This window comes from Dipodomys merriami, unplaced genomic scaffold (assembly GCF_024711535.1).
Source record: "Dipodomys merriami isolate MVZ:Mamm:240054 unplaced genomic scaffold, mDipMer1.0.p SCAF_6, whole genome shotgun sequence".
Lineage (NCBI taxonomy): Eukaryota > Metazoa > Chordata > Mammalia > Rodentia > Heteromyidae > Dipodomys > Dipodomys merriami.
The window spans coordinates 23,445,122-23,462,340 of NW_027206179.1; the positions used below are offsets into that span (position 1 = coordinate 23,445,122).

The window sequence follows — 17,219 nt, forward strand, 5'->3', positions numbered from 1 at the left end:
AAATTTTTACCAATCTATAAGTAGCATTGGGTCTTATTTTGTTTTAGTTGAGATACCCAGAATGGTCTCAAACTCCTGAGCTTAAGAAAACCTCTCACTTCAGCCTCCCGAGTAGCTAGGACTCCAGGTGGCTGCCACTGTACCTGGCTTTCTACAGAGGAAGACATTTTCAGGTAAGTCCCAAGAGATATCCTCAGGCAAGCCAGACAATGTGATAGGCGGCTGGCTATTTCTGATTTGGTAACCCTGGGTTTCCCCTAATCAACAGAAATAAGCTTAGGGAAGCTAAGAACAACAGCATCAATAAACAACCTGTTAGTGCCAAAGTACTAACCCAAAGCTCGGAGCAGCTGCATCTGGGACCAGGCTTCCTACAGCATTCTTAAAACACCTTGCAGCATATGGTTTCTTTATTGACGTTGATTAAGTAGAGTGTGTTAAGACAGAGCAAATTGTTAAGATCCAGAGATTAACATCTGGCAAATATTATTTTGGAAAGACAACCAAGAAACCTTTTAATTTTCAATTCTCACATCGCCTCACCCCAGTCTCAAACCTGTCTTTCACTTTTCCTGACCTTTCTTCAGTTTTATCATGTCCAGGGAATAAAGTTCATCACCCTAAATCTTATATCTTGAACCACTGACAAACGAGAAACTATGTAATACTAACAAAGGAATTAAATGCATCCTTTGTTAGCGTGGCACATAAATCTGAATGAAGTCATCAAACACCATTTATTCTAGTATATTCCATTTTCAGTAATCATGGAGGAAATAAATATAACATCTCTTAATTTATGACAATTTGTATCACTTCCTGTGAGCTAGAAAGCATATAGATCAAGAAGAATACTTACTTTTGCTCCACAAAGTAAGGATCAAAGAATTCTGTCGTGATTTTGTTTGCATATAGGGAACAGCCAGTCATTGAGCACAAGCCTGAAAAGTACCAGAGATAGAGAGACAGAGAGAGACAGACAGAGATAGACAGAGAGAAGGTGCCATGGTTAGCATCATTGCATTAACAGCGCAAAGTACTCTGTTCAGAAGAAAGTCACTATTTACCTGACAGAATGAATACAATCCCAGCCAAACAAGCAATCTTAGCTTTGGCTTTCTCTGAGCCTCCAACTTTGGTACATTTCATTCCAAAGAGTGCAAATATGGCGCCAAAGAAGCCCAGGCTGACAGCAGCAATCATAAGTCCTCTGCATGCCTGAATATAACCTGCAATCAGAAAAAAAGATCAGTTTTCAACATGTGGCTGTCCAGGAAGAAATACTCAATCTATCCTACCAATCCTCATGACTGTTCAGTTATCTGAAAGAGAACGGTTATACCGGCAAAGCAAAGACAAACAAGAAAGGAAAGTGGGCTACCCCATAGAGGATGGCCACTCTGTATTACACAATTGAAGCTTGGCATATGCATGATCCTGAATGCTAGATTTCTGAGACATTACTCACCGATAAGGAAACTGAGGCATGTAAAGGTTCCATGCTTTGTCAGACGTGAGTTAGTAAATAGCAGAAATGTATTTTCCCCCAGTGCAGACTATAAAATCAACAAACCACTGACTCTCAGGGTGAGGGCAGCAGACATTTTAATGGCTTTGACATTATAAAATTTATAATCTAGTATTAGTGAAAGAAAGCTCTTAAGCAAGACAAACTGAAAGGTCTTTGTGAACGATCAGGAATGTAAACCAGAAAGTATACTAGTGACATTGTATTATTATTAAGCTACATACAATAAAGTTGGACTTTAAAAAATATAGTTGCCGGATACTGGTGGCTCATACCTGTAAATCCTAGCTACTCAGGAGGCTGAAATCTGAGGATCGTGGTTCAAAGCCAGCCTGGGTAGAAAAGTCCATAAGACTCATATCTCCAATTAATCACAGAAAAAGTCAGAGTGGAACTGTGGCTCAAGTGGTAGGGTGCTAGTCTTCAGCAAAAGAAGCTCAGGGACAGCACCCAGGCCCCGTGTTCAAGCCCCACAACTGGCAATAAATAAATAAACTAAAGCACTTAAAAATGTGCTGTTAGTTACTTGCCTATCCTTCCTGAGTTATTCCTTGTCTGAATTACATATTTTTATTCACATAATGGTAAATTTGTGTGGCTTTTATCCAGACCCTAACACATTTTAAATTAACAAGATTTAACCTAACCAACTATTACAGCACAAGTCATTCATTTCAATCTGAAATAGTGCCATATTTCCATCTGAAATGGTGAGAGCAGTACATCCTTGGTGTGAGTAAATATTTGTTAAGCAAATATTCACATGTGTTCATCAGGTTTACAGTGGGAAATTAAGCCTTCTAATTGAAATAAACTCTTTAAGTGCTAAGACATGATAATTACACATTTAGGGACTAGAGACTGGTGATCTTCATCTCAACTTTTTTTCCCTCTCTTAAAGAATGAATCTTTATGGCTAGGAATGTGGCTTGGTAGTAGAGTGCTTGCCTAGCATGCATGAAGCCTGGGTTCGATTCCTCAGTACCACATAAACAGAAAAAGCCGGAAGTAGCACTGTGGTTCAAGTGGTAGAGTGCTAAACCTTGAGCAAAAGAAGCTCAGGAGACAGTGTCCAACCCTGAGTTTGAGCCCCAGGCCTAGGAAAAACAAAAAGAATGAAACTTTAAAATCTGAATTCAATTCCTAGGATCTGCTTTCAAGAGCCAACCAGAACTCCCCTGTTTAACTGTCAATTGCTTTAGAACTCCCCAAATCCAGGACAATGACCTCCATCTTAAAATATGGATTACTTTCACACTGAAGATAATTTCACTGCTTTGAGACTAACCAGAAACAGCAAAAGAAACTTATTTTTTAGCAAACAGGATAATGAAGCCTCTTTCCATAGCAGTAATCAGGTTGCACAGTTTATCTGGTTCGTGGCTGTTTTAAACTTCAACCCACAATTGTCCAGGTAGAGACCAAGAGCAGGCAGAGGCAAGACCAAGAGAGGAGTCATGTCAGCCCCTCGCAAGATTAAGGAGTCTTTGAGGTTAACCATGAGTTAACCTCATCATTCACCAAAAGAATTCCTATAGATACAGCCGTAGTTTCACTAACCATCATTTGTTTTAATCCATGTTTTTTAGGTGTGTTAACTCCCAAAATAATTATCAAAGAAACAGAAATGAGGGGATAGCCTCATGCATGCGTGCACAAAGACACACAGACAGACAGACAGACAGACAGACAGACACATACACACACACACACACACACACACACACACACACACACACACTGAGTCCCCCTTGTCAGCATGGGATATGTCCCAAGACCCCCCCAGAAGATAACTGAATCATGAAACTGCATTTCCTACTTTTTTCAACAAACACATGATATATCTTAATTGTTAAATGACAGTAAAAAAGCAATCATAACTACTAATAAAGTATAGTTATAATTTATTGTTAAGAGCAGTTATTTAGAACTTATGAACTGTGTATTTCTGGAATTTTGAACCCCAGTTGAGTGTGTGTGTGAGTGAACTGGGAAACATGGAACTGTGAGTTTCTAGAGGGAGTTCCTATGTGAAGTCCATATTTATACAGAAAGACAGAAAGATGATAGATGGATGGATAGATAGGGTGGACAGACAGAGAGATGATAGAGCTGGACAGATGCATGCAAAGGTATATTCCTAGAAACCATTATCATGCACCATAATTTTTATTTACTTTTGTCATCTTATAGGCTTTCTTACAGTTAATGGTCTGGAATTTACCAGAGGTTAGGCTTTATAATCTGGTCGGTTAGAACAGGGAATGCATTCTCCCAGATGGTAACCAGCCATGAAAACCCCAGGCCAACCCAGTCAACCCTTCATACCACAAGGAAAATAACAGTAGTCTTTACACTTCATGCAACCACTACACATACAATTTGGTTTTAGTCTCTCATCCTGCGTGCTCCTGCCTCTAACCTGCCCTAGTCTCTTGGCATAGGCACACGGGCCAACCAAGTCCCTCTGATTTGGCTCTGTTCTTCAGTGCCAGCCAGAACTTCCGTGTAGAAGGCAAGACACCTCCCAGTATACAGAGCAATCCTATCTGCATACACAAAGGAAGGCCAGATTTTCTGAAAAAGGTTGGGGGGGGTGCGTGTAATAGCAAGGGATAAGCTTCTCACACAGCCATAAAACAAATCAGCTTATTGGTAAGCCTGAGGTTTGTAAGGGGAGAGGGGACTGCCAGTTCTTAAAACACCCAGACTCAGGCCTTAAGGGACTTCTAATGAGTTTTTCTCAGAGTTTATCTTTGGCAAGGCAAACCTCAACAACCTAGCTGTTTAACAACTCCTGAGGGCAAAACTTAGAAGTAACACCATCAAGAAAAGTGGCAGTAAAAACCTAGTCAAGGAGGCCATTATTTTTGACAGGTCTAATTTACTGACACCGTTAATAGCTAATTAACACACTGAAGTGCTGAGGCATGAACATATTTACTTAGAAGTTCTCTGAAGCCTAATTTATAGTTCATTCTCCTGGGAGAAACAGCAAACATTCCCACTCACAAAAAAAAAAATAGATGGTGCATATCACAAATGCAACCTGGCTGGAAGGGTTCAAGTGGGACTTTGAAAGGAATCTGGGTAAAGAAATGACTCAGCTGTGAGTTTTTCAAATAGCAGCTTTACATGAATGAATTACGTCCCTGGAGATCTTCAAGGTGTCCCTGACAGTGCTTTCCAAATGATGCTTCCCGATTTTCAACTGCAAATCAGCGACAATGAGATCACCCACCTGATGCAGGCAGGTCACTAGCAAGACCACAGTGAGCGGCTGCATTTCAAGGGGGTAGGGGAGAAAAATGAGCTTGCTTGCTTGCTTTCTCTCTCTCTTTATTTCTCTGTTTCTTTCTTATTCTTGAATTTTGCCAGAAAGACCACAGCTAGTGGCTCCATTTCAAGGGTGTAGAGAAGAAAAATGAACTTGCTTGCTTTGCCTCTCTTCTTCTTCTCCTCCTCCTCCTCCTCCTCCTCCTCCTCCTCCCCTTCTCCTCCCCCCCACCCCCCCCCCCACTTGAGCCACAGCTCCACTTCTGGCTTTTTCTGTGATTAACTGGAGATAAGAGTCTCACAGACTTTCCTGCCTGGCTGGCTTTGAACCACAAGCCTTAGATCTGAACCTCCTGAGTAGCTAGGATTATAGGCATGAGCCACTGGCGCCCGGCTGAGCCTTCTTTATATGAGTAGCTTGGCTTTTTTTTTTTCTGTTTTGTTTTTTGTCGGTTGTGAGGCCTGAACTCTGGGGCCTGAGCACTGTCTCTCAGCTCTTCAGCTCAAGGTTAGTACTCTACCACTTGATCCACAGCACCACTTCCGGTTTTTTTCTGCTTATATGGTGCTGAGGATATCAAACCCAGGGCCTCATGCATGCAAGGCAAGCACTCCACCACTGAGCCACCTTCCCAGCCCAGCTTGGTGTATTTTTTGCAGATTTTTGAAAGAAGATTGGATGGGGGAGGCAGCACCTTGAATTTCAGCTCTGGTGCTTCTATTGATTTACAATTTGCCCTTGATTACATCAATAATCTCTCCCAGTCTGTTTTCACATCTGCAAAATAGGAACAGCAGGTCCAACTTCCCCGAATGAACCCCATGAGCCAAGTATCTGCTCCTCAAAGCATCCTCTCCACAATACCGAAATTGATTGTAGGCAGAAATCTAAGCAGAACCCTCAATCCTGACATTTGGCTTTGCTAGAGCTCATTCTCCTCACAAGGAAAACTGGATTGGTATTGATGCCTTCTGAGCATGCAGAATCAGAGCTTTGATCTCATGTAGGAAATTTAGATAAGAACTCCATCAGTGGCAGCCAACAAGAGTCACGAGCCTTCCCTCTTCCTTCTTGGAGTCTCTTTCCAGTCCAGAGCTCATACCTGGCCTAAGGGAAGGACTAGGCTGCTTGGGTCTGCAGCTGTCACAGCCCATAATAAAGTGGTTTCCCCACCACTTCAAAGCCAATGTCAGGACCAACACACAGCAGATGTGCTTATCCTGGGAATAAGGCACTAACAACTTACCCTGCCAAGTTCTATTTGCAGGTCAGGGAACCAATTCCTTGCATGTGGAAATGTAGAGAGGTGACACCCCACTTCTAGGAGATACAGAAAGTTCTGTTCATCAGAATTAGGAATGTAGGAAATGGCCTCTGAGGCCCTAAAGGTAACATCACCCAGAAAGTGATAGATAAATGTGATTAAATCACAAATTGCCAAAATCTCAATTTAAAAAAAAAAGAATATTATACAATGAAGAAATGACCTGAGATGACAACATACCAAGGATGAACCAAGAAGAAACAACAAAACCATCAGCATACGATAGAGATAGTTCACAAAAGAGAGAAAATAAATGGCCAATAAATGATAAGGTAGTCAAAAATCACAGGAAAATGCCAATGAAAATGGAAGAAAAGGTGTGAGAATGAGGAAGGCCGGCTCTCACTCTTGGTGGAATGCAATTTGGCAGTGGGAACTGAATATTCAAATGCATGTCCTACAGCTCTGTCCAGCTCTGTCCAAATGCATGTCCCTTGTCCAGTGGAATAGTCCACAGATGTCCACATGCGCACCAAGGGGTGAGGAAAGAATTTCAATAAAGCACTAATAGAAAAACACTGGAGAGGGTCCAATGTCCACAGTGGGTGAATGGTTAAATAAACCAGTTTATCCAGACTAATAAATAGTATGCACAAAGAGGCTAAAAAAAAAAAGAGTTCTTTTTATCTGTACCAACTTGGAAAGATGTTATGGATTTTAAAACATTGCAGGTTAGCATGGTGGCACATACCTGCAATCCCAGATACTCAGGAGTCAGAGGCAGGAAGATTGTGATTTCAAGACCAACCTGGGCAATGGGAGTGGTGAAGCCCTATCTCAAAAAATAAAGCTGAGTGCTGGTGGCTCACACCCATAAACCTAGATACTCAGGAGGCTGAGTCTAATGAGACGCTTATCTCCAATTAACCACCTAAAAAGCAGAAGTAGATCTGCTGCTCAAAGTGGTAAAGCACTAGCTTTGAGCAAAAAAAAGCTCAGGGACAGTGCCCAGGCCCTGAGTTCAAGCCCCACGGCTGACAAAAATAAAAACAAAAGAGCTAGGGCTTAGCTCAAATTTAAGAACACTTGCTTAGCCCTAGCAAGGCCCTGGATTTAATATCCAGCATCGGAAAAAAAAAATTGCAGGGCATATGTTTACGTTTTTAAATCATTTTCTAGTTACTTGAGCACATGCATTTTTCAAGCTCATGTCCTACAAATGTCTCTGCTCTACTCCAGTGTAGCATAACTGGAGGGCCATGCCCTCTTCTTCCTCAACACCCCTGTCTGCCCAAATCAGGAAACAACCTCCTCTCACAGCAGACACTGGAAGAGGAACCTCCACCACCCTGCATTCAAAAATCACCAAGGAGCATTTCTATCTCTCACCTTTGCCTTGTCCCCTGACTGTCCCATAGAAGGAAGCATAGCTATCTGGCATGCTATCTCAGGCCACAATAAAGTCACAAAACAGAAGAAGGAGCCTAGGACAGAAACTATCACTCCTGTGTTCCCTAAAGTAAACCTCAGAAACAAGAGCTTGCCTGTTCATCTCCCTGGATGTGTGCTTGGCTGGGTACAGGAAATTCAACCATAATGCCCAGGGATGAACAGCGTTCTGGCTACTTCTTTTACACAGCAGGACACAAACCCAGTTGCCACCCTTCTGGCACTGGTCCCTTAGACCAGGTCCCCTCCAGCCGGACGTTGAATAAGTTTACTTTTCATGGTAAGCACTGTCTTAGGAGAATCAAACCTTTTTTTTTTTTAATCTAGCTATGCAAATATAAACAGAGAGGGGAATCATATAGTAAAAGAAATCCTCCTCACATCTAGAAATAATGCAAATGACTTAGTCAGTTTCTGCCAGGATCTAAGGCAGTGGTAGGTTGCTGTATGTGAAATCCTGGAAGAAAAGAGCCTAGAACTTGCACAATCATTGTGTCTGGGGCTGACACCTTCTGACTAGACAGCCACACACACACACACACACACACACACACACACACACACACACACACACACACACACACACACACCTATTCATACATATATCAATATATTCATATGTACACCATATATATTCATTTATCTACCTATGAATTCAACGCAAAACACAATAAAGCCTTGCTATGAACCCCTGTGAGACAGGGAAAGCACCCCACCCCGCCCCCACCGCACGCCCGCACCAAGCTGGGGTGTACGCTTTGTCCCCCAAGTTCAGGTCGGGAGGGGGGCAAAGTTCTTGGCGGACGCTTCATCGGGGCACCGGCCAGGGCAAGGTAGTACGAAATCCTAAAGCGGGGAAGTTGGTGGCCGGATTTCAAGGAAAACGACAAAACCCCACAATATGTTACCCCTCGGCCCCCGTGTCTGCTTTGAAAGGTTCTAAAGGAACCGGTTCTAAAGGAACCGGTGCGAAGCGAGGCCACCGCAGGGATCCGCGATACCCTTTATATCAGAACCAGTTTGGGGGGTGGGGGGACAGTTGGCGAGAGGGGAGACAAGCCCTGGCAGGGTGAACCCCGAGTTCCATCAGTCCCCGACAGACAGGAGGACGGCCCTCGACGGACGTGGGGCCGGGAACCCCCTCCACACACACCCTGAGTCTTGGTCGCGTGTCCCCCTCCCCTCCGGGGTCCCGGGTTAGGAAAGTGCCCTGCAAGGCGGTCTGGGGGTTCGGGGGTGCGGGCGAGAGACCGGGGGCGCCCGGGCGGGCCGGGGTGGTGGGGTGCGGGCGGAGGCCGGGGTCGCTCGGGCGGGCCGGGGCGGGGGTGCGGGTGCGGGGGTGCGGGCGGGGAGGGGGGGACCGGGCCGGGGGATGCTGACCGTCCAGCGCCAGCATGGAGGGGAAGTCCTTGCAGTTGGCCACGCCGGTGGAGTCGGTGACGCACGTCTTCCAGAGGTTGGCAAAGTAGGTGGCGGTGGTGATGACCGTGCCGTCGATGGTGGACACCTTCCAGTAGTCGGTGGGCAGCGTGGAGGACACCAGCACCCAGCCAGAGATGGAGACCATGAAGGCGATGATCTCCGAGGCCGTGTTAGCCATGCCGCCCCGCTGCAGCCGCGCTCCTCACCGCCGGCGCGTTCTCGCTGGGGCGCCGCGACCCCCGCCGGGTCGCCCAGCCCCCGCGGCTCCGCCCCAGGCCCCGCCCCGGACGCGCAGACCACGCCCTCGGCACGCCCCAATCAGACCCCGCCCCTGACAAGACCACGCCCCTCCCCGAGACTGCAGATGGGCCGACCCGGCGCCAGGGAGCGCGCGCGGCCCCGCACCCCGAGACCACCACCACCACCACCCTTCTTGTCCGGCGGGCCAATCGCCCTGGAGGCGCCGCGGAGGGCGGGAGGGGGATGGAGAGAGGTCCGGAGACTGTACGTAATGATGGTGCAATCGGTGCCCGCGGCGCCCCACCCGGCCCTGCCCACAAGCCCCCCCCCCAGTCAAAGCCAAGCAGAGGAAGCCTCTGGGCGCCCCCCACGGTTCCAGGGTACCCACTGGGCCTCGGCCCGCCCAGCGCAGCAGGCCTGCCCCTGCTCGGTCACCGTCGAGGGGCAGGTTCGGCTCTAAGGTATCCTGGCCCTTTTTTTCTTTCTTTCTTTCTTTTTTTTTTTTTTTTTTAGCAACTTCCACCTTTGGTGCCTAATTAAAGAATAAACCCATTCATTCCTTCATTCCCCTCGCTGCTGTCTGAAGGCAAACAAAGATCAGGGTGTACTTCCAGCTCCCCGAGGTCACGAATCTGAGCATCGGTGGGAGAACAAAGACACTGGCTTCATTATAGAGTTATTATTTGTCTACTTGAAAGTGCTTGCAGTTCTTGCTGTGTGACCTTTTAGGATTCGCTTCTTGCCAACGGTCACCAAAGGCCTCAAACCTAGAATAAATCAATCTGCTACCTAGAAGCTAGTGCCTCGCTTTTCATAATCTTTATGCAGGGACATTTTGACTGGTTGTGATGAACTTTCCTGGCTTCCTTTGTTGCCGTGTGTATGCGTGTGCGCGTGTATGTACACGTGTGTGCATGCTAGTAGCGGGACTTCACAACCAGAACTTGGGGCTTAGGTGTTCTTGTTTTCAGTATGGCATCTTGGTGGTTAATTGGAGATAAAGTCTCAGAGACTTTTCTGCTTGGGCTGGCTTTGACTCAGGGTCATCCAGACCTTAGCTTCCTGTATGGCTAGAATTACAGGCATGAGCCTTCTCCCTGACAAAAAAGAAGATGAAGAAAGAAGAAGAAAGAAGAAAGAAGAAAGAAGAAGAAGAGGAAGAGGAAGAGGAAGAGGAAGGAGAAGGAGAAGGAGAAGGAGAAAGAAAAGAAGGAGGAGGAAGAGGAGGAGGAGGAGGAGGAGCAGCAGCAGCAGCAGCCAAGCTGCATGGCTTATGGTTTATGACTATAATCCTGCTACTCAAGAGGCTGAGATCCAGGGCTGGGAAGGTGGCTCAGTGGTAGAACGCTTGCTTTGCATGCATGAGGCCCTGGGTTCGATTCCTCAGCACCATATAAGCAAAAAGAAAAAAAGCCGGAAGTGGTGCTGTGGCTCAAGTGGTAGAGCGCTAGCCCCACGACCAGATCCAAAAAAAAAAAAAGAAGAAGAAGCTGAGATCATGGATTGTGATTTGAAGCTAGGTGGGTCAGAAACATCTATGAGCCTCTTATCTCTAATTAACCACCCAAAAGCCAGAACTGGAGGTGTGGCTCAAGTGGTAAAGTGATGGCCCAGAGCTAACAAGCCGAAATCAAGTCCCAGTACTTACACAAAACAACCACCAAAAACCCTAAGAGTACAGAATGAAATCAGGTGACCAAGGAGAGGGGAGAAAGTTGGACAATAGCAGCATCCAGATTGAGGTTTGGATAGGACCTTTGGAATCCCTTGAGACACTCCACTCAATATTAAGTATCCTGTTTCTAGAATTATATTCAAATCCTCATTCTAGGGCATGTGTGTGTGTGTGTGTGTGTGTGTGTGTGTGTGTGTGTGTGTGTGAGAGAGAGAGAGAGAGAGAGAGAGAGAGAGAGAGTGTGTCCTGGGCTTGAACTCAGGGCCTGGGCTCTGTCCCTGAACATTTTTGGCTCAACACTAATGCTTTTCCATTTGAGCCATGCTTCCACTTCTAACTTTTTGGAGATAAGAATCTCAGGGACTTTCCTACCCAGGCTGGCTTCAAATCATGATCCTCAACTGAATCATGATCCTCCTGAATGGTTAGGATTACAGCTGTTCACTATGGGTGCCTGTCTGTTTTGTTTTGTTTTGACAGCCTTTGGGAAAGTTGTTCTCCGCAGTCGATGCAAATCTGTCTCTCTTTAACTTCTACCCTAGTTCTGTAACCAGCTGCTGTGCTGCTGGACCGGGTAGAGGGTGTTAGTGACAGCTTGAAGGTCTCCTGACTGTGGAAATGGGGTTGTGGTTTGCTTGCAGTTACCTTCCTGCCCTGCTCTTGCTCCCAACTTAGCCTGTGTGTCACTTAGTTCACAGTTTGGGTGCTTTCCTTGTTCCCAGCTATTCATAGTAAGCTTCTTCGATTGCTGGCTACAGCATCCTCTATTCTTTTGTACAAGTTACAGGGCATAAAAAAATCTGATTTCTTATCCCCCAGGATAGTTCCACTATTATTTCTCAGCCATTTTTCTTTCTAAACTATCTGTTTCTTTTGGATCTAACTTCCTATATGGAAAACAAAAAGTCATTAGATATTCCTGATGGAATTGCCTAAAATCAAATGCTATACCTAGTTCACATTGTGCTTTTCTTTTTTGGACTAGTTCCTTTTCACTATGAGTTGGTACTATTCAAGGTAGGTATTTGCTGAAGGTGTTAATACTTCCTTGTGTTTTTTTTAGACAAAATATGGATTACTTGAGTCTCATAATGTCTATTAGAATTGCGAATTTTAGGGCTAACTCACCAACTCGTTCATTATGAATTCCACTATTGGGATCCAAAGATACATTGTTTTAAAGAAAGAACTAGCATGGCTTGGATTCTCAGACCAGTCGCCAGAGGTTGATTTACCCTATAATTCTGCCTTTAATAGAAAGAAAGGAAAGAAAGAAAGAAAGAAAGAAAGAAAGAAAGAAAGAAAGAAAGAAAGAAAGAAAGAAATCTCCAATCACCACTGTAACATCACTTCCAAAGCAAACCAGTTCTGAGTTCCTGATTGGAACCCCAAGAATCTCCCCATATCATCCCCACCAAAAAACCAACTGTGATCCACGAGGAAGCAAGCTCTCTGGATGGCCTGGTAGCATTATTCCCAGGGCTTCTAATGGGGAACTAGGATGACTACTGCAGCCCTTACTGACAGAGTCCTGCGGACGCATACTCAGTTAATTTAGCATTATCCATGGTCAGGCTGGGGGTGGGGGTGGGGTGGGGAAGTACATTACTTGCTTCGTTGAAAACTTCAAAACAAGTAAAGTCCTATTGCCGCAGAGATTGTAAGACACAGTTGCACCTTAAAAGGAATTGGAAATGCCACAAAGGACCCATAGATCATGACCTGGATGGCAATACTTTACTTCCTTTGCCAGCGAAAACAGACAAGAGTCATCAGGCCTGGGAGTTAACTTTTTTTTTTTTAATGTTTTGTCCTTTGTATGAGGTTAGACAATGCTACACTCCTTTTCTTCTTCTTCATTAAATACGTACTATAAAATCTATATTTTAGAACCTCTGAGTAACTATCCAAAGAATGGAAAATATTCGCTATTTTTTTAATATGTAAAGAAGATCATCTCACTCAACAAGCTTTGTTTTAGAATGTTTTGTATCCTAAGCTTTCAATCCAGTTTCTTAAGGTATTACAATAGACTCAGGAATGTCCAGAAAATGAAGGCTGACTAAACAGAAGTTGGTTGTTTTTTCTTTTTTAAAGAAATAATAGATAAATGACTTGTTTCTCTTTAAGATGATGGAATCCTAAATTACCTTTGCAGTTAATGTACAGACTGAGTTGAAGAAAGTACCTTTCAACTGATAAAGGCTTCCTTGTTTTCTTTAATATTCAGCTTGCTGAAAAATTTTAACTATCCACAAAAGGCTTCTTCATTTAAACACAAGAGTGAATACACCCCATAAGTTGTTTTCTCTAAGATATTCCAAGTAACAACACCTTTACAATAAGTTGCCATCTATAAAATATTTGTAAAAGGTTTCCATCATGAAAATTGTGAATTTACAAAATTTTGTTTTGGGTTTTTACCTGAAGGTGCATCATGCCCTGAAATCTGCTATCCTTTTCACTTTTGAGACCTTAACACAGGGAGTTATTTCCTGGGCATTATGATGGTTATTAAGGGAAAATAGAGGATTTCTTGTCCCCCCACACCCCCAGGAGGTTTGGTTTGAGAACCAGTTTGGCCAACTGGATGGGAGATTTGCAGAATTTCTTCACTTGAGATGCAAGCTACCTGACAAGCAGCTACAGGTGTGCCTTTCAACTGCTCAAGGATTTTCTAAGCATTAAATTTGGTTTCAGTATGCATCAACACCTTCCTCAATTCCAGAGAAGAGGCATGCTATACTGCTCAGCTGAGAGGAAACTGAAGGCCTGATAAATACAATATTATCTAGAAAAACAACTGCCAAGGAGCCAAATAATGGGACACCACTGAACGTAAGACATTAATACCGAAACTTAAGATATAAAAATAGCCTATCTGCGTTCTTTTTTTTTTCCTTCCATTTTTTCCCTGCTGTGGTTGGGTTATCTCAATGCTTGATGTGAATTTTATGATATTGGTAATCCACTTAGCATGAAAGCAACATAAATAGGAGTAGTGAGGGAATGAATGAACTCATTCTTCTGAATGCATCCTGTTCACAGAAAACAGTGTGTGTATAGCTATAGATATGTATGTCTATGTATGCCTATGCACAATTTCAAGTTATAAATATATACATCATTGCCTTGTTTTTGTCATTTGTCCACACCTCCAAGGCTGTACTACATCAGAACATTTCCATGGACTTATTACAAGTTGATGCCATTTCCCTTGTACTTTTTTTTCATGCATTTATTTGAAACCAACCCACTCACTTGCAATTTTGAGTTTTTTTGGGATCATCTAGATTCCTCTTGAGACCTGGAGAAATGAGGTTTTGGGGTAACAGCCCATGTCCGTCTTGGTCATATCTTTCCAGCCTGGACTGCTTCTCACTCTGGGATATTAAAAACTTGCAAGCTTGCCTCTAGATCAGGTGCGTTTTGTTAGTCAATAAGCATGTAATGAGTATTAAATTGACCTGCGTACCCAGGTTGGGGCAGTAAGTAAATAAATCTTTGTGATTTGGGGCAGGTCATTTTATTTTTCTTGAGTTACAGCTTCCTCATTTGTAAGACAAAGAGTTGTTTTGGATGACCTCCAAAGCCATTTCCAACTCTGGAAGTCTCTAACCCAATCATTCGCAGACAGTATCACCATGGAGAGGTTTCCATTGTGTCCTTGCTGCCTTCTTGTTTCCTTCCTTTGCTATATCTAAAGTCCTAGGGGTGTATTTACAGAGATGTGCAGGGGGTATTTAAACAACTGTACACATGGTCTTCTTTTCTCTTCTTAAAATTCGAAATGTGATAATGTATGGTGGTTCTACCTATTAATAAAATTGGGTGATGTCATAGAAAGGCGAGGAACATGAGAGAAAATTCTAGCTCTGTGGGACCTTAGGCAGATCACCTCATCTTGCTCAGAATTATAAAGCAGGGATCAGAAACAGCTTTTTTTCAATGTTATTGTGAGCATTAGAGACAATGGATGTATATAAAAGTCAGGACTGTGGTCAATGTTCAACCAACAGTTGAACTATTCAGTTTGCTTATGCCTTTTCATTTCTCTACATCTCTACAAAGCTCTACAATTACATTTTCCATAAAGAGAGTATTAATCAGAGTTAGATTAGCATGCAAGAAGCCTGGAGCTCTAAGCACCGAATATGATGAACAAAACAGACACCCCCTGCCCAACCGAGGCCCTGCTTTGCCTAGGAGAGACAGGAACAAGGTAAGAAAAACATCTAGACTATTAGATCACACATGTTCTAAAGAAAAAAAAGCTGGTGAGAACAGGGAGTAAGATGCATGGAGTGTGCGTTCCCTTCTCCCCCCCCCCCCATTCCCTCCCTCCTTCCCTTATTTTCTCTCTCTTACTTTCCTTCTGCTGGTACTGGGACTTGAACTTAAGGCTTGGGCACTGTCACTTAGCTTGCTTGCTGAAGGCTAGTGCTCTGCCACTTGAGCCACAACTCTACTTCTGGATTTTGAGTGATTAACTGGACATAAGAGTCTTACAGACTTTCCATGCAGAGCTGGCTTTTTACCACAGTTGTCAGCTCAGCTTCCTGAATAGCTAGTATTACAGGTGTGAGCCACTGGCATCTGGTGGAGATGGAGATTTTTCCATTTTAATGGCCAAGGAAGCCCCCCCCCCCCAAGAAGGCTGGGTAAAAACCGGAAGGAAACGACCTTGACCATATGGCTAGTTCCAGGCAGAGCTCTTCCACAGAGAAAACACATTGGTTTTGTTGGAATAGCACTGGAGGCACCGCTAGGGAGGCTGTAACAGAGAGACCAAAGAGGGTGGTGTGTGTCCATGTCAGTGTGTGGTGTGTGTGTGTGTGTATCTGCATATTTCTACATGAGTTCTATGCACATGTGTGTTCCTATATGTGTGTATCTGTGTGTCTATGTGCACCTGTGCATGGAGGTATCTATCTATGTAGGCTTGTGTAGCTTGTAAGTTTGACGACATCTTGGGCTTTTGCTGAGAGAAACAGGAAACTGTTAGCAGGTGTGTTGGGGTGAGGAGTGACACCTGGCCACTCTGGGGGCACCTGGGGGTGTGGGGGCAGGGAGCCTGTTGCTGTCTGCCAGCAGGGTCAGGTGCAGCTTTGATCGGCTGGTGGCAGTGAGGGGGACAGAAACCGTCTGGATTTGAACGTAGGTGTCGTTCGAGGGTAGAGCTGACCATGTTTTCTGAGGACTGGTTGTGATGGAGGGAAAGAGCTGAGCCTCAGAGGACATCAGGATCTGCCTCCTTGCTGGAATGAAGACCCTTCTAGAGGGTTCAGGGTGGGCAGCAAGAGCGGGTTTTTAGAGCCGTGGGGTAAGGGATTCCCTGTAAACACCGGAGAAGAGATGCCAGGGAGGTACCAAGTTGTAAGTACCAAGTTCAGGGCAGAGGTTCACACTGAGAGAGAAGCTTCAGGGGTCCCCTAGAGTAGGTGATGATGGATAAAGGCATGTAACGAGCCAGAGGCCCGCGGGCTAAGTATAGACAGAGGAGGCAAAGCCTAGGGCCTGGGCCTGGAATCTTCTCCCATTTCATAGATTATAACCAACCGAACAGGGTAAAGCCTGGAGAAAACCCAGCGTGGGAGTCCCATCGGGACCTCAAGGAGAAATTGTGCTGAGGAGGGCGGTGGGGTGTCCAGGGTGAGGTCTAGCCCTGCCGGGTGGCTAGCTTTGGGAGGGAGAAATGAGACAGAACTCAGTCACCCTGAGGAGAGCTGGTTTAGTGCAAAGGGTGGGGTCTGCACCACAGAGAGTGAGCACATACACACACACACACACACACACACACACACACACACACACACACAGATGATAAGAGGAAGCAATTCTTCAAATAGAAAGAAAAAGACTGGAAGGCAAACTGGGGTCACAGGAAGCCTTATTTTTATTTTTTCTTCAGGTGAGAAAAATAGTGGTTGGGTCTAGGGTCTCACACCTATAATTCCAGCTACTTGAGAGATGGAGATTGGGAAGGTTTCAATAGGTGGCCACCCAGGGCAAAGCTGGTGGTAGTGAGGGTATACTTGTGACTCCATACTTGTGAATTATTTGAGTTTAGTGCCAAAGAAAAAAATCTAAATTAGCCGGTGGCTCACGCCTGTCATCCTAGCTACTCAGGAGACTGAGGTCTGAGGATCACTGTTCAAAGCCAGCCTGGGCAGGGAAGTCCATGAAATTCTTATTTCCAATTAGCCACCAGAAAACTGGAAGTAGTGCTGTGGCTCAAAGTGGTAGAGTGCTAGCCTTGAGCAAAAGAAGCTCAGGAACAATGTCTAGGTCGAGAGTTCAAGCCCCAGGACTGGCAAAAATAATAAATCAGAATTAGAAGCCATGTTTGAATAATCTTTCAAAA

General features: G+C 44.7%; 1 protein-coding gene across 2 annotated transcripts in view; it reads right to left on the bottom strand.

The window, feature by feature from the left end:
• The window catches only part of Cldn10 (claudin 10), a 78,825-nt gene that overhangs the window by 13,052 nt on the left and 48,554 nt on the right, over nucleotides 1–17,219 (bottom strand). Inside the window, exons 1-3 of one of the 2 annotated variants that reach the window (XM_070002731.1) lie at nucleotides 8,899–9,156; nucleotides 1,068–1,229; nucleotides 860–941 (exon numbers count right to left, since the gene is read on the bottom strand). In XM_070002731.1, coding sequence (XP_069858832.1) covers nucleotides 860–941; nucleotides 1,068–1,229; nucleotides 8,899–9,118 — 464 coding nt within the window. In that variant the 5' untranslated portion in view covers nucleotides 9,119–9,156. Of the gene's footprint in view, nucleotides 1–859; nucleotides 942–1,067; nucleotides 1,230–8,898; nucleotides 9,157–17,219 lie in introns of those variants that run through there. The other variant, XM_070002732.1, reaches the window with a different exon arrangement.